At 37.6% G+C, this 23,120-nt stretch overlaps 1 protein-coding gene across 7 annotated transcripts in view; it reads right to left on the reverse strand.

The window, feature by feature from the left end:
• The window catches only part of TJP1 (tight junction protein 1), a 194,780-nt gene that overhangs the window by 14,563 nt on the left and 157,097 nt on the right, over positions 1-23,120 (reverse strand). For 5 of the 7 annotated variants that reach the window (XM_059824097.1, XM_059824100.1, XM_059824101.1 and 2 more), the window contains 18 exons: positions 21,950-22,229; positions 21,260-21,363; positions 20,349-20,517; positions 19,842-19,986; positions 13,500-13,636; positions 10,977-11,082; positions 9,987-10,137; positions 9,336-9,444; positions 8,465-8,684; positions 7,859-8,043; positions 7,628-7,723; positions 7,101-7,183; positions 5,857-6,067; positions 5,214-5,314; positions 3,684-4,037; positions 3,012-3,263; positions 832-1,731; positions 398-492 (listed from right to left, as the gene is read on the reverse strand). In XM_059824097.1, coding sequence (XP_059680080.1) covers positions 398-492; positions 832-1,731; positions 3,012-3,263; positions 3,684-4,037; positions 5,214-5,314; positions 5,857-6,067; positions 7,101-7,183; positions 7,628-7,723; positions 7,859-8,043; positions 8,465-8,684; positions 9,336-9,444; positions 9,987-10,137; positions 10,977-11,082; positions 13,500-13,636; positions 19,842-19,986; positions 20,349-20,517; positions 21,260-21,363; positions 21,950-22,229 — 3,698 coding nt within the window. The remainder of the gene's footprint in view (positions 1-397; positions 493-831; positions 1,732-3,011; positions 3,264-3,683; positions 4,038-5,213; positions 5,315-5,856; positions 6,068-7,100; positions 7,184-7,627; positions 7,724-7,858; positions 8,044-8,464; positions 8,685-9,335; positions 9,445-9,986; positions 10,138-10,976; positions 11,083-13,499; positions 13,637-19,841; positions 19,987-20,348; positions 20,518-21,259; positions 21,364-21,949; positions 22,230-23,120) is intronic. The other 2 variants (XM_059824103.1, XM_059824102.1) reach the window with 1 other exon arrangement.

Consider the following 23,120-nt stretch of genomic DNA (forward strand, 5'->3'; position numbering starts at 1 on the left):
CTTATAATTGCACACCTTGCCTTTTTAACCTATATTGCATGGAAATTACATAGCTGTGACAAAGGAAGAAAATCCTTACTTCCCTTTTACCTTACCTTTTCCCTTTTGTTTTACATTCTAATTATCTCAGTTAAATACAGAAAAAAGTAAGATGGAGATATTGACTAAGTTTCTTCCTCAAAAACGCTGAAAAAACATGTTGTATCCTTCCCCCACTTCCCAGCAACCATGCCCATGAGAACTGACTTTATGCCCTGCCTTATTATTGACACAGAAATCATACTGACACTCCGACTCTCCACTCTGCAGTTTCCAATTTGAACCACTTAAGACATGTTTTCTGAATATTCTAATCTCATACTGAAAAATAAATATAATTCATCAGTTGTGCATCTACCTGTAAGTTGTTTTGTCGTGTTCATACTGGCTTTGAGAAGTTGATTTTGCACCACTCACAGTTGTGAGTGTGGGCTTAGGTGCTAGTTCTGGAGGCTGTAAAGAAAAGCACAGCATTTTCTCTTAGATTCTAACATTTAGAAAGCTACAGCACTTCATGAGTAAGAAAACTAACACTGCCCCCCCCCTTCCCCGAAAAGGAAAACCAGAATGAAATACTAGTAGAAGATGAACTGGAGGAGTTCTCAGCATGGCAAGATCCCCTTCAGTGTTTTCACGCAAGTTTTCAGCTTCTGCTTTTAAAACGTGCTCCAAGTTAGGTTGTTAAGAGGCTATTCCACAAGCAGTAAAGCTTTCTTTCCAAGACAAGATTTTACTTCTTGCTATGTAGTCTCATTAGCAAAAACCAGGAATTAGAAAACTTAAATGACTTACCTTGACAGCTGATGTATCACTTGGGTCCTTCATTTTTTCCAAAGATGGTGATCTTCTTCTTTCAAATATCTTAACCCTACTTCGCACAGACTGTGGTTTCATGGCTGGATCTTCTTCTTCCTCTGCTAGAGATGGCGGTGTAGGCAGTGGTTTACTGTTAGAAGGCAAAACTTCTGTTTTGGTTTGTGATGAAGGGGGAGGAGGAAGAGAAACACCTGAAGTGCTATGAGAAGGCTCGTATTGTCCAGCTTTAGCATTATAAGCTTGAGGAGGACCTTGTTCATAGCCCCTTGTATGTGGATCAAAGTACTGCTTCGGTTCAGGAGATCGAGATATGGCTGACTGGTATGGCTGAGCTTCTTGTTTGTATCTACCATGCGCATCATATCCAACAGTATGTTGATCTTCATATCGCACTTGTGGTAAGCTGAAGTTTTTGGGTGCATGCTCATAGCGAGGTCTGCCATCAAAGCTCATTGGAGGGGGTTCCTCAAAACGAGGTTGTGCTGGATAATAGCTGCGTTCTGCGCTCTCTTCTATATTTTGTCTGGAATCAAGATCCCTAGGAGGCTGGTTTTCATAAGCTGTTCTTGTTTGGTTGTAGGGCTGTTTTTCATCATAATATGCCCAGTGCTCCTCATAGGGAGGTACACGGTCATCATAATGTAGGCGAGGATCATAACCACGAGAAAATTGATCTACATAGTTTGTAGAATCATACCTATATGATGACTGTTCATAGTCCCTACTCGGTTGTTTTTCTGCATACTGAGCCTGGGATTCATAGATCAGATTTGGGTCTCTTTCCTGTCTCTGTACTGGGTGATTAATTGCCGGCTGTTTTAAAACATAGCTTTGCCTGGGCACTTCTTCGTTAATATACGGATCCTTTCGGTAAACCTGTTAGGAGAGAGGCATACTTTTCAGTTAAAATGAAGAGTAACTGCAGCTGCATTTGAAATGTAATATTTTAATCAAAGCTAAGTTTTAAATATTAGCTTTAATTTTGTTTAAAAGTGGAATAATTTGATGCAGTAGTTTGCAGTCACACGAAGCTGAACTTGGTGATTCAAGAGATCCCTTCCAGTCCTATTTTTAAGTAAAAGAATGAAGTAGATTAAAAAGGGAAAGACACAGGTAACAAAGGGAAAGACACAGGTAACAAAGGGAAAGACACAGGTAACAAAGGGAAAGACACAGGTAACAAAGGGAAAGACACAGGTAACAAAGGGAAAGACACAGGTAACAAAGGGAAAGACACAGGTAACAAAGGGAAAGACACAGGTAACAAAGGGAAAGACACAGGTAACAAAGGGAAAGACACAGGTAACAAAGGGAAAGACACAGGTAACAAAGGGAAAGACACAGGTAACAAAGGGAAAGACACAGGTAACAAAGGGAAAGACACAGGTAACAAAGGGAAAGACACAGGTAACAAAGGGAAAGACACAGGTAACAAAGGGAAAGACACAGGTAACAAAGGGAAAGACACAGGTAACAAAGGGAAAGACACAGGTAACAAAGGGAAAGACACAGGTAACAAAGGGAAAGACACAGGTAACAAAGGGAAAGACACAGGTAACAAAGGGAAAGACACAGGTAACAAAGGGAAAGACACAGGTAACAAAGGGAAAGACACAGGTAACAGTCTCGTCTTTGGGGTTTGGTGTTGGGGAGGGGGCCCACACACTTTTTTGCAGGGGGTGGGAGAAGTGGAAGTCAGTCAATTATATATTTAAGTTAACTCTAACATTGCTGAGGAAGTCTATAAAGTGACCCAACAAACTGGATTAATCTTCATGATCAAGGATTTGGCATGATTTAAAGTATACAAAGATCTAGTGTGATTTTAAGGAATTGCAGATTTTTCTCAAGGCCTCATTAATAAACAGCAAAACATTAACAAGCTAAAAAAATTAACATGAAGTAAAATCAAAACACAGAATGCAGCCTTTTTTAAAAATGTCATCTTTTTGAGAAGTGAAAAGTATATAGTTTGAAGCCATGCACACAAAACATTAGATGATGCTTAGCAAATCAGATGCACTGTTTTTTGTAACCTGCATGATGTCTTACAGGAAAAAAATTAGAAGGAATTCTCCAAATAAGGGCAAAACAAAGAGATCATGTGCTAGCTTGACGTATAGCAGGAAATCAGCACAACAATGTGGCACAGGTACCTTTGCTGGATCTATATGCGGCGATAAGGATGATGGCTCTTGGTCTCTTAGGACTATATGAGCTCCCTCAGTACTTGATGTTCTTAAGGGGCCCGCTTGTGGTTGGTAAGAGTTGTAAGGAGCAGCAGTAGGCTCCTCCAGTCTGACATTAGCTAGGTTTACATTAGCATTTACTGTAGAGGTTGATGAGGTTGCAGGGTTTGATTCAGGCGACGGGGAAAGGTAAGGGACTGCAGGTGAGGCTTCTGCTTTCTGTGAAGTGTTTAAAATATTTTAAATATACTGCTATTGAATCACTGTATGACTTTTTGATTTATATTAAAATAATTTAAACGATGCTTTGATCAACACAGCTAGATGTAGAATGAAATGTACTGAAAGTATCATGCACTAGCACTTCCAGAAATTCATTATGTTGAAGATTAAAAAACCCAAAATATTTAATCAAAGTAGAATGGTACTTCAATCCCCCTCCCGTCAGAACGAGTCACTAAAACGGGTAGGGCAAGCTGATTCTCCAATTCATTATAATATATTATTGTTGCTGTTGACAAGATTCTTGTATGCACTCACAATACTGGTAAGCAGACTAGAAACACAGATTTCTTGTTCAAGAGAACTTGCAACCTGAAGTACATGTATAGTGGTCAGTGTATAAAGTTACTTTCTTACCGGTTGAGAAGTAGTAGTTTTAAATCCTGAAGAATCTATTCTGATATTTGGCTGTGGCTGAGCTTGAGATGCATAAGTAGGGTAAGTCTGAGTTTCATGATGCATTCCAGAAGAATCCTCTCTAACGGGTTCTGAAGAACGTGTAATAGCAGATTCAGGAGGAGTCCCAACCTCATCATTCAGAGTTTCATCCAGTTCTTGATCAGTATAAGCACCCCCTTCTGTATCTGTGTCTTCATAATCAGATGTGTGTCTACTGTCTGTGCTGTACATAGAATATTCACTACCAGGAGCTGAGAGGTAAGAAAGGCGGTCATCGTGTAAATCAAGGTCATCGCTTGTAGCACCATCTGCCTGTGTCAAACAAAATTAGAGTATACGTTTATTGAAATACTTTCTAAAGAATGCCCTTTTCTTGCTATGTAAAGCTAGGAATTTTTTTGGTGAATAATTAAGTAGTGAACAAATTGAATGCATCTATCTTGTTCTGAACCACAACAGTAAGTCTGGTAGTTGAAAAAGTTAGTTATATTCCAAATCCGGCAGCACAGCAACAGAATGAGAATTCAACAATTTGAGTATCACAGGGGAGGAGAAATCAGGTTTCAATCATTGAAGATGTTAAGCTTACACCTAAAAGCCTTTTCTACAGTCTAGCTCTTTGAATCATTCTACTAAGGGGTCAGATGACTGTCAGTGTAAGGGAGAGGATAGTGCATAGTGTCCAGGGAAATCACAGTGTTTGGAAAGATACAAAGCTGCACTTTAAAGTAATATTACGATATTGGAATTAACTCGAAGGTAGATATAAGGAAGTGAAAGGAGCTCAATCTGAACAGAAATAGACAATCCAAATATTAAGAAACATGTAGCAATAACTGATTCATCATTTGCTTACTTGTAGTTGGCACTTCACTTGGTATTAATTCTTCAGGAGGATGGATCTAATGGGCATAGTGTAACATGCAGCTTGAGAAGGCAAGCGGAGTTTAGGGGGAACATACAAAACTAACTTATGATTTTGTATCTGTGTTCACAACTGAGAGAACACAGTTCTCAAAGGTCAGAAAGAACATAAATATGCTACTTGCTTTTATATGAACAAAAAGTAATTAATCATCAGGCAATCCCAGCCTCTAGTATCAATGCAGCAGAACACCCAGTTCTTTCACGAAGAAGCATCCAATCCCACAGAGTCTTCAAAGCAATAATATATCCTCCAGCTAACAGTGACAATGGGCAAATGCTCTCACTTACCACACTGCTACATGCACAAGGACAACTGTACAGCCCTCATTAACAGAGTAACTGCACCAATACAGTGACAAATCAGTTTTGAGCTGTTCACACAGCCATGACGCATTACTGCTTTAGATCTTCAAATGATGGTTAAGATGAGGAGGAAAACAGGAAAACAAACTTCATTGCACAAGTATCTGCCCATATCTGCAATACCAGTAAGAATGAAAGAATAAAAAACCTCTCATAAATACAGGTTTGTCATTTCTCCCCAAACACATTATTTCTTACCTTTCCTTCCGAAACCCACACTAGCTGGTTCTGTTGTTGCTGAATTGCTTCCTTTAGAGCTCCATACCATCCTTCATTCATTGAATTCAAGTTAATAGTAGCTGGAATTACAGCACGTTAGTTTGACTTATGGCTTCTGCAGAACTATGAGAAGGATCCGCACCACCAGTAATAAAAGCAACATAAACTGGTAGGTTAAAACAGTGAGATGTAAATTGTAATGTAGGTATTAGTATGCAAGGCAACCTTAAGGCCTGGTGTGGTTTGGGACGTTTTATCCCATAGGAAATACTGAGGTAACAGTAGCTTCGAATAAAATGAGGCTTCAGTTTAGCCAGACTGAAAAAAGTTAATTACATCATCTTCCTGTTTCTTCAAGTGTTTGATTTTGGCTGATGATCCTGCAAACCCACCAGATCTATTAGAAGTGTCATTTTGATGTTTCATATCACTTTATACTTGTGCAGTTGTGTGCAAACAATTCACACATCAATGAACTATTGGTTATTGAATGGGGGAGCCTGAATAAGTCAACAACTGCTTGACTTGGTTCATTTGCAGAAAAGTCTGGAGGATGAAGTTACTCTCATCTCATCTCCCCCTCCCTCTCAGAAATAATAATCCAGTATACCTAATTACTTACTTGTAAAGAGGTGGTGGTTGTTCTTGCGTAGCTTGTGAGCTCTTTCATACAGCTTTCTGGCACTTTTTCGTGATTCTGGGCACAACCTCATTCTCATAGTCTTTACACCCTGCTTAGAATCAGGATTTAGGAACACTACAATAGGATACCACTGGGCATAATTCAGACGGTCCACTGCATTAGGAGTGACATCTAATAAAGCATGTTTGTCCTGTTGTGATAAAAAGGACAGAGGTAAGAAAGTTAATCACTTACATACTGAATTCATTTTTTTTAAACAGCCTCCACAAATTTATTTTGTATTACCTTTCCAGAGTTCATTGTTTCAAAGTATTGATTTAAATTCTTTTCCTATTGAATAATAGAAATCAAGCCACTTCTAGTAGCAGGCTACAGAGGCATATACATTTTGACCTATAGGACTGACTGCGTAACTATGAGCTTTTTAATATTTAACTCCCCATTAAAAAAAAAACTCCTCAAAGTAAGCAGGCACTAAAAATAAGCAGTTCCCTATTAGTATTCTGCTAATAGGAAAAAAAGGAAAGATGGAAACACAAGACCTAGTCTCATTACACACCTCCACCTTCCTTCCAAAAAAAATTAAAAAAAAAAAAATCACTCAATGCAAGAACTTGACCAGCTTTCACCCAGTGCAAGGTTTCTCAAGCACACAGCACTATGCTGCTAGAAGAGCTTCCCCCCACCCCTTATTGGGCACCTGAAAGGCTTGCAGTTTATTTTTAAGTAAGGAAATAAAAAGGTGAGGAGAAGGATCTCGTATCATGAACTAATGTTAGAAGTTTTAAGAATACTAAGGAAGCGAGACTGAAGGACTCTTTCGCCTAATCCTTGCACAACAAAATGATGTTAAGTTATTAATTTGTAAATTGGGGTGGGGGAAGACTAACAACCCCATAAATAAAGTAACAATTTCCAGCTGTAATGTCACACCATGGCTTGAAGTCAAAAAGGAAACAGCTTGAAACAGCCTTAATGGAGAGAGGACAACACTCCCTGGAACAAAGCCTAGAATTACTTCTAGGCTGCAATTATTAATATAGAGAAAGTAAAGAGGTAGTGGGGTTATTTTTTAATCAACTAACAGAAAGATGAGAAACTTAATTTTTAAAGCAAACACACTCATTAGTTATCCTTCTATGTTTAAAACACCTAACACTTTACTTGATTATACCAGTTTTACTCTTCTTGCGTTAAAAGTACAGTGATAATAAAAGACTTACTCTATCAATTATCTGTTTTATAGTGTGAAGACGAATAATGCCAGAACTACGTTGGTCAGTACCAGCATCTCTTGGTTCACTTTCTGGTAAAAAGGACACAGTAAAAATCTTCTGTAAGTTTACAACATATTCTACATTCCCTCGTTAAGATAAAACAAACCATTTCATAGCTCAAATTGTCAATTCAGATTGAAGGCACTCCTCCTGCTTCAAAATAATACACAAAAATCTACCCACCAATTTGGCCATAAAAATCACTACATCTTTACAAAAGCACTTAGAAATAGGATACTAAGGTACTGAATTAAAATGAAATTTGAGAAGGCCATGAATAGAACTAATATTACTTTTACCTTCAGAGAATTATCAGCAACCAAACAGTGAAAGAGCTTACACTTAAGTCTGTTCCTTTACATTGTCAACATTTTGTTAAACATGTTAACAGCTGAAGCAGTAATATAGAAACAAACAATCTAGCAAAAGAAAGCTATTTCATTAACTGCAGAAAAACCTGATCTCACACTTACTTGCAATTTGAAAGATATCTGGTTCTTCTCTAGCAAGTTTCTCCCGCGCAACATCAGCTATTGGACCAAAAATGGTTACAGGTCTGAGAAACCCAGCTAGAATTGAAGGGAAAAAAGAGTCAAAATATACTGACTGTTTAAAACAAATACAAGATACTCTTAAATACATATGCTAATACAAGGCAACCCACACAAACCTGTTAACCTGCAACAGTAAGAATAAAGCCATACCTTCCCGAAGAACAACTCTTTCATAGGCAGGAAACTTTGTCTGAACAGGTTGGGCAGAAAGATCTTCTCTGCTTTTTCGTAGATTTCTTTTTGAGCTACGCAAACCTCGGAATCTCCAAAAATCTGCTCGATCTCCTCCTGCTGTCTTTGGAAGTGTGTATTGTACGCTAGCTAGTTGCTCAGCTCTAAGATGACAACAAATCCCAACCAGTTAACAAGGAAGTCAAAATCAGCTTCTGAAGTAATGCTTGATCAGCAAGCTTTTAATTCTAAAAACCACCACTACCACTTGCTGAATCAAGCTTTCATTGTTTCTTATTAGAAAGTACAAGATTGAACTAGTGAGGCTGATACCACATTTCTAAAGCTTTATATAGCCTTGTCTCTTGTATTGAAAAGAAAGGTTTAAGGTTTTTTGTGCACTGTACAAGAGTCAAAAGCAAATCCACAGATCAAATATTTAACTTCAATTTGTTTTAACACTTTTTCTGACTGAACCAGTTCTATAAACTAGCTTCCTGCAGACAAGTCCAATCATTCATTATACAGATGCAGAATTTAAAATTGTAGTTTAAAAACAGCAATTTCAGTATTGTAAGATCGTACCTGTTTTTGTTAGGTATGATACCTCTTTCAACTTCCTTATGATTCTTGCCAATTCGAATTGCCAGCCATGAACCCAGTTTGCCATTGTACAAAGTGTCCACCACCCGGAACACCTCTCCTTTGTTGAAACTTAGTCCATAAGGAGATTCCTTTTCATATTCAAAATGAGTTCTGATATAGAAAGAATCCCCTACATCAGACTCCACAATGCGACGATAAACTGAAAAAAGAAAAAGAAACCCCAAAATATAAAGTGTTACATAAGTTCAAGTGATGTCCTAATGCTCACAAGAATTACTCAAAGCAGGTCCTCATCTTAATTGCCCTTGTTTTAAATATACAATATTACTTCAAGAAGACTTAATGTCTCAGACCTGCTCTATTTTAAGCAGCATAACTATTAATAGCAAACTCTACCAACATAAATTCAACTTTCGTGGTCAAAGATTTGGTGTTAGTGCAAGCTTAACTCAGTTCCCCTAAAAGGCACGAATCTTACTGGGAAAGAAGTTTGTGTGTGCACGCATATCGGTGTAATCACTCATTTTCAACGGCATAACTACCACAGACTGTCCTGCTCCTCCAAGGTTTAATGCCAATACTTTTGTCAGATGCTAGGGGTTTTTTTGGTGGGTTTATTGGGTTGTTTTGTTTTGGGGTTTTGTCTGTTTGGGGAGGCAGGGGTATGTGCACAGTTACAATATCACCCTCTAGTCCCTTTGTAGTAGTAACCTATCCCGAAGTCAAAAGAACTTAATAGTTTTTGTAAGGTGTCGATTTCCTGCAAGCCAGAAGTTAGTCATCATTCACTATATTTTTTAATGTTGTTCCAAGCAGTCTACTACATTGCTCCCAATATACAAATATTTACCATCTTTTTTCTTCTGTGCCAAAATGGTTACTTCTTCACCTTTAGGAAGATCAAGCAAAAAAAGGACAGCTTCTTCTCGGATGATATTTGTGAAGTCTACGTTATTTACCTGGTATCAATGAAGTAATCAGTTTGATTTAGCATATGACATTGTAACAGAGATTTAGCAATAAGTTGACTTAGATTTTCCCATTGCATGGTTGAGATTTTTTTTTTTAATTCAGACTCATACATACATGCCAAATGCATGTGTCTCAAGATGTCTCTTGTACCTCTAAATAGTCCCACTTTATTTCTTGATAAAAGCATAGCTTCCAGAATAATAGGTAGCTGTTAATTTCATATGCTTTAGATCAGTATTATGGAGCACCTATAAACATCAGTAGCATATAGATCCCTCTGACAATTTAGTGACCCAACAGTTAAAAAACCAAACAACCTTATCAACTGAATTAGTCTAAGAAATTGGATGTAAAACTTACTAACCTTCCTAGAAACAGTACAGTAACAGACTTTACTGCTACTAAGTCATCTAGCAAGTACATACAGAAAAAAGCTGTTTGAACTACAAAGGCAATATATACAATACCACAAAAAGAAAACCTACTTTGGTACAACAAAACATTTGTACTCTTATTGTTTTTGACATACCCTGAGAATCTGGTCCCCTTCCTCTAATCCTTCTTTTGCTGCAGGGCTGTCTTCCAGAACACCAGCTACAAATATGCCAACATCATTGCCGCCTGCTAGTCTCAAGCCCACGCTATCTCCTTTTCTGAATTTTACCAGTTTCATGCTTGGCCTAGAGATTCAGAAAATATTCCACTTAGAGGTGTAATAGCATAAAATATCCTGGTAAATCTGAGACTGAACACATGCAAAGAACTCATTTGCCTATCATTTCAATTAGAGGATATTATGCTATGCATACCATTAGCTGCTTATCAACTGCAGCATTACAACACACTCATTAGCAGCAGTTAAAAAACCCACCTGTATTTACTTGTTTAGTGGGGTTTGTCTGTCTTACACTCATACAGTGATTTAAGTGAGGCACTTTGACACTCTCTTCTAGAAATGTTCCTCCTTTTGAAGAACTGTGCTGGCATATAGATCTATTTTGGCTCTAAAGAGATGACGATGAATTTGAGAGGAAACCAAACTAGAATGTATTCTCATGTACACTAATGTCCATAAAGGAGATCCCAGTTGAAGTAGATATATTTCTATGTCATGACTTTGCAGATTTCTGCAGTGACCTTTATTCACTGCTCTCCTGTTATTATGAAAGGAAAAGAATATGCTATAGTATCTCTCCTCTCTCTGGAGATGGGGACAGGGCAGAAGGGGTGGGGGTGCCTAGGGAAACAAACACCACAAATTGTTTTCACCAGTTGATCATTTTAACTGCTCATTTCCATAGCAAACTGATAGACTTTAAAATTGTATATTACACAATGTAAGTGCCAGCAAGGCTCAGGAATAACTAAAGTCTTCATCCTAGTATTTCTGATCAGAAGTGTCATGACAGCATATTGGACTTTACATCAGACCATTTATACAGGTTATTCATCACCTTGGATAAAACCTTAGTTTGCTCAAGGACCAGGCAGATTCAAACTGAGTTTGGAGTTACATTACCGAAGCATTCCATCTTCATGGGTTGAATTGGGTAAAGGACCATCAGATGGACTGACTGGTAAATCCACATCTGGCTGACCTCCTTGTGCATACACTGGCTTTGGTTCTATTAAAATATCCAAAGATTTCAAATGTCCATTTGGTCATTTAAAGATGAGAAAGTAAAGCTTAAGTGAAGAGCTTAATGACTTCCTCAGTAGCCTCTACCCCACTTAAACCCATTTAAAAGTGAAATTATAGAAACTTTCAACAACAGAAGACACTCTCAGCATGCCATTCAAAGAAGCATGATTACTGGCCTAATTGTTACTTCACTAAAAATCTCAAAACTTCCTTTGTGCTTTATTAAGTACTCTGAACACCGTAAAACTACAATAACAGAAGGCTTCGTGCTCGCAAGACCACTCTCAGCAAGACCTGCTGTTTCTCACCTTGATTTATCTGACGTAACTTGTTCATTTTCCATTGGCTCTCTTCTTTCCGGAATTCAATTTTTGAAATGAAAACACCACAAACACTCAAACTACTGCTGTATGCCTGGAGGTCAGCAGATTTCAATGCTTACTTTGGTCCAGTTGGTGGTTCTTAAAGATAAGCTCTGTGGCTTACTATGGCTCAGTGCAGTCTTCCCTCAGTAATGAACACTAATATAGGCTCTTCTCCACTACATGGCTGGTCACGTTAGAAGAATTTGTATTTAAGGCTTACATCTGCACACTTGAAAGAAGTTGATTCCAAAGTAGGCTGGCTTTGAACTAGTCTAATATCCTTAATCGTCCCAACGACTGTGCTCTCTTCCTTTCAAATCACTGAACAGACTAGTTTGAAATTGGGAATTTCAGACAACGATTTGGTACATAATGCTTTTTCTAATGTAACTTTTGTCCTTACCATAAAATAACATGGCATTTTCCTTTAAGTCTTTAATGACCCTTTCCTAGCCTAAGCCTCTAATGATCCCTCTGAACAAATACTCTCCTTCCACCTTCCTTTGACACAATCAACCATGACAGTCATCTTGCCCTTAGTCTAAGCAGCAAACTATCACAGAATGTGCCAACTACTTTTATAACCACATTTTCATTACGGTCTTTGAAAGATCCTCATTTCCCTAGAGCCTTCTGTAGGGCTGTTAAAGGATTATGCCCTTTATTTCACTTTTTTCTCTCAGACTATATATTATGGCAAGTTAATTTTATCTGCAGACACAAATTTAAATATTATCTCTATGTACTGGCCTACATCTCCTCCCATCTAAACTAAATATTTCCACGTGCCTCTTCCAATTCACCCAAGAACAGAACATTTCTTCTTCCCCACCAACCAACAAAATCCCCACAGTACTTATTACTTGCTTGCCAGTCCCCCAAACCAATTATTAGTACATTACTTTTGATTAGGAACCATCTCAAGGGTCTCCTATCCTGGCTGGCTTTGTATTATGCCAGTTATTAATCTTCAGTATCTTACAGAAACACAGAATTCATCTTTCTAATCTCACTACTACATCCTTTTTCTATCTTGGCAAATATAAACTTACTTCACTTGCACCTTTTCATAACACCACTGCAGAAGGTCACCTCCCATGACAATCTTTTTGATAATGGCTGCTGCATCAGAAAACCTACTGTTCTCATTTTCAAGATCTTTCAGAGTCTATCAACATCATAACTCTTCCAATTCCTCACTGAGCTACTGAATACTACATGCAGAAGTGTCACTGCTCATCCCTTAAGTCTTCAAATATTTTCAAGTTTGATGTGCTTTCTCCTCATTCTAGCCAGCCTTTCAAGAACAGCTCCCTCTAAACCATCTGCACAGCTCCTCTTTTCTCCACTTACAATTTCACTAAAGCACCTCATTCTGTAAACAAAAATCTTGTAAGTCAGCCTGCCCAGAACACTGTCCTGTTACCATAACTTTTTTTGTTTTTCATACCAACTAGCTTTTATCTGCTGCCATTTAGCTTATTCTTGCCTTTTGGGAAAAAAGAATGAGATTTTGTTCTAGTTTTACTAGTTGTACTGCACTTGTTAAAATGTCTTCTGGATCCATGACTAAGTGCTACAGTAACAAAGCATTTCAGAGTTTTGAGTTGTGTCTTGGGAACAGTCGTTCTAAACAGGCTTAATTACACCCTTGTTTAAATATGGTCTGCAACAGTAACCCCTAAGAACCAGTCTACTGCTTGACTCTCAGAAAAGAAACAATGGATTTTAACCTTGCTTGAGAAATCAGGACAAAACTCTTTATGACCATCACCTATAAACACACCTCTAAACACTGAAGTTTAACCCCTATATAATGGGCAGACCCCACAGCTTAGGTTTTCAGGACCAAAATGCGAAGATATAAATGGTGTTATAACCATAACAGACTGTTAGCATTCAGAAATAAAAATAATTAGGACTTGGTCTGTTTTAATACTTTAGAAGTCATTCCACAAACATGCAACGGCATAAAGTTTTTACTGGTTATCCATTCTCAACAACATGCATAATTAAAATATTTTTATGTTTTTACCTGGGAGTGGAGGAGTTTGTTTTTCAGCTCTTTCGACTGCCACCTCTTCTATAGTTTTAGAAATATCATCTGCATTCTTTACAGGTGTAGAGACGGCTCCTGGTTTAGTTATTCTCTCATCTTCTCTGCTTCGAAGACTATATTAGAAAAACAGATTCCACTCTGCATATAGAATTGGTTCTACAACCTTAGTCTACTAAGACTAAAGAATAAATCCCTTCATTCACGGAGTTCAGGTTTGGCAGGCAAGGAATTACCAATTACTGTTTAACAAGGTTTTGTTCTTAGACTATCACATCCTTAGTATTTTTTACAATTTCTAAATCTGAGCATTTTGTCCCTAACTTCATGTTAATAAAGGACTTCTCTAGATATGGCTATTTAGAAAGAGGACGGACATGGTGAAACAGACTGCTCTCTGCTTCAGGCACGAAGTCCTACACACACTGTATACTGAGAGCTATATAAGAAATTGAGAAGCAAAGGGAAGAAGGGGAGAAGAGCAGTTACGATGGTCTTTTTATCACCCCTCCCTGTAGAAATCATGGATTTTTAGACTTAATTCTTACGCTTTGCTGTGATCAAGCTAATTTATCTGCTCCTTTGTGTGGCAGCTACCCTGGAACACAACTGCTGCCAATGTGGCTCTTGGTACGGCTTTACAAAGAGAGAAGGTAGAACACAAACATGCCCCTGATTTCTCAGTCTTCAGAGAGGATGAGGCCTTCAATCCACAGCTACTACAAGACAGGAGTGCTTCTCATACACTCAGTCATCCATGTATTTTAGTAAAAAGACAGCTCGCTGCTTCTTATGCATTTCCTATATATACTTACAGTGTAAAACAAAAGGCATCTATGACAAATTAAAAAAGAAAAAAATCTCTGTTGTTCTTTAAATTATGAGAGCAACTAAAGCTCAGAAGAACTTAATTTCTACTCCTTTAGCTCAAAAGGTCAGGTATTTTTATATTGTTATTTAGAGGTACAGCTACCAGCTGTACCACAGCAGAACCGAACAGAACATATGCTGTAAGTTGAAATGTTAACTGTTACACTGCTATCTGTTGAATAGTGAATAATTTAATATGGTTGGAGCAGATGAACGTTAATCATCAGCTGGAAAAACAGAAGTAGATCAATGTACCAAAGAGACAGTCTTAATTCCAGAGCATGTATAGTCTTAAAAAAAGTAACGACATACTCAAAATATCTATTCAATTCCTGAGAGTTGGCAAATAAGCAAGGATATAAAAAGTATTTGAAAGAAGACAGGCACAATCAAATCACAGCTTTTGATATAATATCAGACTTAATTGCCAAGGGGGTGAAAAAAGGTACTCTTTCAAAAATAACAACAGCTTGGTCAGTAGGTGCAAGTCCATCTCCTCTCATAAAGGAGAGGTCTGTAATGGGGGGGGGGGGGGGACGGGAAATGAACGTTTTTCACTACCAACAGCTAGATGGTGCTACTAGGCAATAATGAGTATCACTTTCTGTAAAGTACAAATGTATCAAAAAAATCCATTATACAGAGTAAAGACTGTTTATTTTAATCAGCACGGCTACTTCAAGACTTGGAAGTGTAACTTAGGAAAATGCATCCCAGCAAATCTACTCATCCAAGATGCATGAGAAAGAATAAAGGAAATAGTAAACACCTAAATACAAGCAGAATGTGCTTTCTGAAGCAATGTGAGGTTTGAAACATCACAAACAAAGACATACTAAGACTTCTCAGTACTTTCTTCTGCCAGTTTTAAAACTGTGTGCCTGAAGGCAGCTAAAAAACCAGAATACAGAATAATACTGCAATCATCACAACAACCTGGGAAGACACAGGTACCCTTGCATTGTAAAAAAACATCTGTTATAAGTCATTGTGAAAAACAAGTACAGCAGCCTAATTTTTAAAATTCTTATTTGTGTCTTTTTTTATTGAGATAAACCCCTTTTTGGGGGCTTCCAGAGTTGATTAATATGACGCTAAAACCATTACATCTAGCAAAATGAAAAGTAAGCATTTATCCTTCTTTGTTCCCAAACTTCACCAATAAAGTTTTCCTATTCCTCTTCCAGATTTCCAATTGTACATAAAATTAAGTGCATAAGCTTTTAGCTTATGCATTTTACCTTCAGCACTAGACTAAAACATGACTGACTCCTCAATTCCCTTGAAAGTTGTTCCTGGCTCATTGAAAACAGACACATACATTTAGCTGTTTAAATGCATACTAAGTGTCTTATAAACAACCACAAAAAAATCCTTATTAGTACTGTAAACTACAACTAACTCCCCCCCATCCAAAGATTTTTGGGTTATGAGCACTAGTTAATGAGGTATTACAGTAAGTTTTCCGTAAGCCCTCTCTACCCATTTCCAAGCATCTCCTAACACTTAATGGAAGCATTATTCCAAAACAGTAGTATCTCTGGTTTGCTTTAAATATAAGGCCAGAAGTATTGCAGTTACTACACGAGGAGAAAGTTCCTTTTACATTTCTTCTCTACATAGTCCAAAACTGTAATTTTATGCTGCTTTTATATCTGCATATATCATAAAACAGCATAACTATCGAAGAAAACAGCTCTCAAGAATAGTAACTAAAACACAGACACTGAGAGCCAGGTAAATATTTGAAGCAATATATGGTTCTAGACTGGGTTACGGCTATGCATGTAGGCAAATATACCCTGCCAACTAAAATGCCTGCAAAAGGTCAGTTCTACTCTATGTATGACAAAGTTTAAATGAGAAAAAGCTCATAGAAACACAATTGTGACAGAACAAAAAGGAAAAAACAGAACAGCAGGAGAGTAAAATCTTTCTTGATTTTGCCTAAATTGTCCAGTAAGCACTGAAGATTTCATATTGCAAGATGATACAGGAAACAACTTGATGCTGTCACCGGTTCTAGGTGATGGAAACTTGTAAAAAACTGACAGCTCAGTAAAAACTGACACTTCCCAAGAGACAGAAGTGTTGTTCACTGTGTGCACTGTGACACTATTGTTTAACATCTGTGCTGCGTCAGGGCCCCCTTTACCTCACTTCCCACCCTCCCCCCCGCTTTTTTTTTTTTTAAAGTATGTGTAACAGAAGCATTTTTAAATAACCTTCAGTCACAAAATGCAGTCAGCTACACACTAGTGCCATCAACTGTGGCTATTACTTCAGAACAAAAAAGATTGTCTACAACACAGGTAGAATGTTTGTTTGCACAGAAAAAGTTTTGAAAAATGAGCATGCAGATTCTTTCCAAATGTGATTTCAGCACATCTCAAACTGTTCAGCACTAGAAGACAGTAAGAGCCAAGAGGTTAAGTACATTCAAAATAGGGTTAACTTTTGTCCTATATTCCAGTTTTTCAACTTGTTTTGGAAATGGACAGAACAACAAATCTCTCATGCTACATATAAATTGACAACTGTATTACAGAAGTCAGCCTCATCCTTCCAGAAATAATGATGACCTCTACAGGGATTTCTTGCTGAGGCTGAAGTGTTAAACATATCAGAAAATGTTTTGGCTATTCCAGTACCCAGGTGAGGAAGGCAGCATAGGAGAGAGAGTTCCCAAGTGGGAGTGCTTTCAATTGGTAAAGGGCAGCCCAGAGATGTAATTTGGCAGGCTTGCCAGCACCTGGCTGTAAATGCCACTTTTCAGGATGGGTCACACCAAAAGCTTCTCTAGCTCAACAACTTGTTACTGCCAGCAGTAAGACCAGATAGGTAAGAAAGAGTATATATGATACTTCCCCCTAACTACTCTCCAACTTAGGGTGCAGAGACCTCTTTTGCTCATTCTAGCTTTTTCAGCACAGCTCTTAACAGATTATACAAAGCTGCCTTATGTTACCTGACATTCTGTATTTAAGATGCATTTTTCCCTCTGCCTAAACAGTTGTTGTTCTGCCTACCTTTTAAAACTATACTTAACCTTTAAAGCACGATCTGCTCAGAGAGCTCCTCCTCAAAGCCAGGACATTAGTACACTTACTACCTAATTCAGTATCAGCTGGCTATAAGTTTTCCAAGTCTCCAGGGCTATGAGTATTTATCTGTAGCTGGAGATTTGTAAGACTCAATCTCTGGATTCTTTTCAAGACTGACTCTGGATAATTTGCAATCCTCCAAAAGTGAAAAAACCATACAAGCATAATTAGTCTTTTTTATTAGTAAATTAAGAAGAACATGTTCTCAAATCTGAGGTTTAGAAAGGCTGTTCAAGAGACACCTGTGAACTTCCTCTGGACTAAAGAAAACTACAAGTGCTATTTAATGCTTTGACAGAATGTTCAAATAGCAATTGTTATGGAAATTCTACGTCCAGGAAAACCGCAGGCACACTGGTATACATACTGAAAGATGGACAACATTGAAAAGCCTGCCAGACCCCAAAGCAATACTGAAGCAAGTCTGTCGGCAGACTTCTGTAGTCTAGTGCACACCTAAAAGTCTGTATGAAAAGCTTGTAAGAAAGAACTAAGAGGAATCCCCCTGAATTTCTGTTCATTAGCATACAAACAAGTGGCTGAACAGGGTCCAAAGAAAGACTCATTATCTTCAATACATTTTCAATGTCCTCCTTAAGCTGTTTGAAGACTTCTTGCACCTTTTCTTCCTCAACTTGCTGTTCTCAGGCTTTTTCTTCCCCTCCAGATTTTTCACCAAATTTTAAAAAAAATGAAGCCGTTGCAACTAACTTGATCTTACAACAGGTTTGAACTTGCACAGAGTTCTCTTCTACAAAGAGAAGTTGCTTTTACCATGTTTTTCGTTATGTGAATTTTCTGATCTTGAAAGGGACATGTCCAACAGGAAGTCAATCCACACCAAGGTAGCTCTTGTTCATAAAGTAGATATAGCGGATGCATTTAGAGTTGAGATAACTTCAAAGTTCCTTCTCAGGAAGGATTTAATTCTTCTGACAGTGTAATCCATAGGGAGGAAGTGACCATCTACCTAAACCACTGTAGTAGGACAGGAAAGCACTAACACTAGGGTAAGTCAGTCATAGTTTCAGTTTTGATGGATTTTTTTCATCCCTCCACAAGCCCTTTTCACACTGCATTAGAAATGCATGTCAAGAAATAAAGGTTTTAAATCTGACAGAGACCACAACCTTCACAATCAAATCCCTGCATCTGGGACCCTGCTTTTAAGTTTTTCCCACTAATATGGGGTTCCTACTTGAAAACAAAAACTTTCATGCCCTGTGGTCCCTCCAAACAACATACATGGAAGAGAAGCAAAAATGTCTGTAATCCATAACCTCAACCAGGTGGACATGCAGGTAAGATCTGTCTTGCAGTTTTATTAACCCTTAAAAGACTAAAAACCTTGAAAGCTTAAGTGTTATTTTCCCCTTGGGCAAACAAAATGTTATTGATAACCACTCAGGCATATCTTAGGTTTATGGAACAGCCATCTGCAATTTGTTTTTCAGAATTTTTGACAGCATCTAAAAATCTTCAAATACAGGCTCTGAATTTGGAATTTGCAACAGATCACTTCTAACTTTTGCTCCATCATCTATGAGCACTCAGAAGGTAAACTTTTCTTTTACCAATATTTAGTAGAATCTAAAATCGAACATTGAAATTCTATTTCAATAAATTAAAATGTCTATTTCCAACAAACTGAGGAAAAGTGAAACAGGACAGGTTTATGTTATTCAAGGCTAAAGTTTCACATGGCAGAAAAAGAAATTCCAAACCATAAACTACTTCTCTCTGAATCCATATAAAATGAGACTTACCTAACTTCAGAATTATCATGTATGTCCCACTACCAAGTTAAAATATTAAAAACTACATTCCAAAAGCTAAATCTGCTGTGCAATACACCTTATTTCATAGCAATTAAATGTATTCAGAAATGTAAGATAACTTTTAAAAAAGGCCAGTGAGGAAAATAAAAAGCCTATGCCTAAATAAAGCAAGATTTCAACAAGTTTACCCAGGCTGGACATTCAATAGGAACTGTGCTACCAGTCATCTCAAATATCTTTGCAGCTAACTGCTTTCTGAAACTAAATACAATTGCACATGCTTCGATAACACACGTCATTATCAAACTTACATTATCATCCATACAACCATGCTCTAAGATGATGTTTAAAAAAGGGATAACATGGAAGTCAAAGGTTCAATAGGTTCAGTTTCTCCTGAAGTCTAAGCAAATTTGGATCATTATCAGCTGCATCTTGAGAGAAAGCCATCATATTATTTCTGCCATAGTTCTGCATCACATTTGTCACACTGTTTAAATCCAAGCACTCCTACAACTTATATGTCACATTAAATAGTTGATTGAAAAATAATACAATGCTGCCATCACCTGCCGTTGCTGGGCTGCTGTGGAGAATGTCTGGAATGGTCTGAAGGCTCTGACCTCTGGTCAGGAGATCGTGAACGACTGCGGCGGGGCCTGTCATGTGATCGGTTGGAATGATCTGATGCCAGCGACTGAATTTCTGAAATGTCTGTTAAATAAAAGTTGTTTTTTCATGAAATGATTGTAATTAAAATGGTGGTGTGACCTGCTCAAATGGAAATAAGCTTTTGCAGAGAATTTTTATGAAGATGTTAAATCTGTGTTTATTATTTCAAAACAACTGAACTTAATATTCCTGGAAGAACAATTGCAAGAATAGGAACTGTATCTTTTCTACAGTGTTTTTGAAGGTGTGGATTTCAAATCACATTCAAACAATAATTTACCCACATGACAACCTTATGCCTAACTCTTCTCCTCCCCATCCTCTCATCCCACTTAGGTATTTCACATCTTCACCACACAGGGAATTCTTCTCTCCCTTTGGAAATCAAGTTTATTTATACTCACCATCTCTTTCTGAAGCATTAGCAGAATGAATACTGTCAGAAAGATCAGGGACATTCAACAGTGTAGCTCGTTCATCTCTTTGAACAACCATCTTCAACTTGCCTTTTGACCTTTCTATTAGTGTTTTTGCATCTGCTAAGGACATATTTTCTGTCACCGTGCCATTTATCTGGAACAGAGTAAGAAAAGAGCAGATATAAACTTACTGAAGACGACAGTGAATCTCCAGTAAAGATAGTGGTTTTCTCTCTGGTGATATTTAGAAATAACTAGAGGTATTTGACAAATTACCACAATACAGTAGAAGACTATTGGGTTCATCCAAACTATAACATAATACAGAAAATTGTTTTCATCTTCTAAGGACAAAGCCTCTACTACTGATACAGAACTAAAAATATTAATTATGGTTTTTGAACCAGCACTGCTATACTCAGAGTAAGGAATCGCATGTTTTTCTGCACCAATATATTTACAGCATTATCTTGAAATAAAAATTGTTAGTATTAATTAAAAAATCCCTGGGTATATTGATTTCTACCAAAATCAAAATTTAACCTGAAGGCAAGTTCTAGTGTTGCTCAACAGCACAATTCCACAACATTCTATTGTATAAATAAGCACATAGGGCCAAAGTTTCATACAACCCCAAATGTTTTCTATCATGCATTTACAGTGGGCACTATTTGTCTGAATAAGGCCTGGGGAATAATACCAAAAACGCTTTATAATTTTCCTTTCCTGAAAGAGGTTGCTTTATACTTAAATTTATTGATCTTTGAAATAATTTAATAAAAAAAGAGATACATGTTCTACTAACAATAATTATGCTATTAAGAGATAGCTAATTCTAGGTACAGTTATATCAATGAGTTCTCCCTTTGAACAAATACCACCACCATTTACTATACCTTCAGTACAACATCTCCTTCCTGAATATTGCCATCTCTTGCTGCCAGGCTATCCTGGGATATTTCTTTCACAAATATGTGGCTTGCCAACCGTAGACCATACTCTTTATATCATAGCAACAAAAACAAGAAAAAACCACTGATGAAGCTACAGTAAAAAAAGGGAGGGAGGTATCTTAAGATTTACAACACTGCTTTACACAACATTTACACTGGAAACAAAGAGGAGAGTGAACTTGGCACATGAAGGGCTGTAGTGGAATTATGCTATGGATTTACCATTACATCAATTTTTTTTCTAGATCTGCCTGTAATCATAGCTGTTGTTCAATAGCTTAATTTAGATGCTACCTACAATTTTCTCTTTCAGAGAATGACACTGAAGACTCAACTAAAGTATATAGAAGGTATGTAGACACTGACTAACAGGTGTCAGGTGCACAGCAGGGATTTGTTTACACTACAACACTTTACCCTTTATTAAGCACATGTATTCTGGAATATGAAAAATACCACCAGAAATACAACAGCAGTTTTTAAGTTTTCAGCTAGCTATTGGTAAAATGGGCAAACAAACTGTTAACAGCACTGTTCATACAGTCCATGAAGCCCTTAACACAACATTGACTGAAGCAGTTGGCCTTCAAAAAACCAGCACAAGTCTTAGCAAGAGAATTACATACAAGTTACCTTCATTCTTCCTCGATTTCACCAGTGTTACTTTGGTAGGTTTTGCAGGTTGACTGGAAGTAACCGACCTTCTGTCTGATCTCGGTGATAAGCTTCTCTCTCTGCTAGCACTTCGATCTCTCACCCAGCTTTTCTCATGCCTTCTGTTGGCACTTGGACCACCACGGCTGCTTCTTGGATCACGTATCTCTTCATCATAGCTGTCGTCCTCATTTTCAGACACTGGTTCAGGTTCTGGTCGAGCCACTGGAATCTGAATTTTCTTCATCCTTCGGATAGTCTACAACCAAACGTTAGATATCAGCCTCTGGCTGTATAATGCTAACGGTGTTACTAAATGTCAGAAGCCAAGCTAATCCCAAAAGAAAACATACAGATGTATATGTGAATGCTCTGAATTCTTGCATCCTCATTATAAAATTCTACCCAATTAATACAGGAGATTCATCAATACAGATTACTAGAAACCCATTTTTAAGGGGAGGGGTATGTTTGTTTTTACAGTTGTTTTAGTCCTTTTTTGCTTCTGCAAAAGTGGCAAAAGGATAAGAGTAACAGTCACTGTAGCATAACACGATACTCTTGTCTTCAGAGCTGCATATTTGAATGCCCTCTCGCTTTGCTTAAACCTGCAAATCAGTTACTGGCACTGCTAAAAAACTTCTTTTGCTGACATGTAATCTACTGTATACTCAGTGTGTTATTGACAGAAATTCTCCTCAACTTTGAAGCCTCCCAATCTTCCAAAGCAATGTTTATGCAAGCCACAAAGGAAGGGAAACATTCCCACTGAAAGTTCAAAATTGGTTTGCACTAACATAGACAGCTGTTTCCAGAATAAGCCCCAACCCTGTTTAGTGGTTTATCTGCTATGTGTTACAGAACTCAACGAAGTTATACCATAAAGTTTTCACTAATTGCTTTTTTCTACATAAATCTACAAACCAAATACTTAAAATACTGAAAGCCCTGCACAGTTTGCCACACATTTTGTTTTGTGCAAGCTTTAAAGAGTTGTTAAACCTACAAACGCAAAACATGACACAATTTTTTGCACCTGTATTAAAGCACACACGAACACTAGAAATCTGTCAGCACAAAAGCTTTTCTGCAAGCCCTAGAAGTCTGTTTTCCTGAATTAAGAAATTGCTAAACATTGTGCATTTGTGCT

The sequence above is a fragment of the Gavia stellata genome, chromosome 13 (assembly GCF_030936135.1).
Source record: "Gavia stellata isolate bGavSte3 chromosome 13, bGavSte3.hap2, whole genome shotgun sequence".
Classification (NCBI taxonomy): Eukaryota; Metazoa; Chordata; class Aves; order Gaviiformes; family Gaviidae; genus Gavia; species Gavia stellata.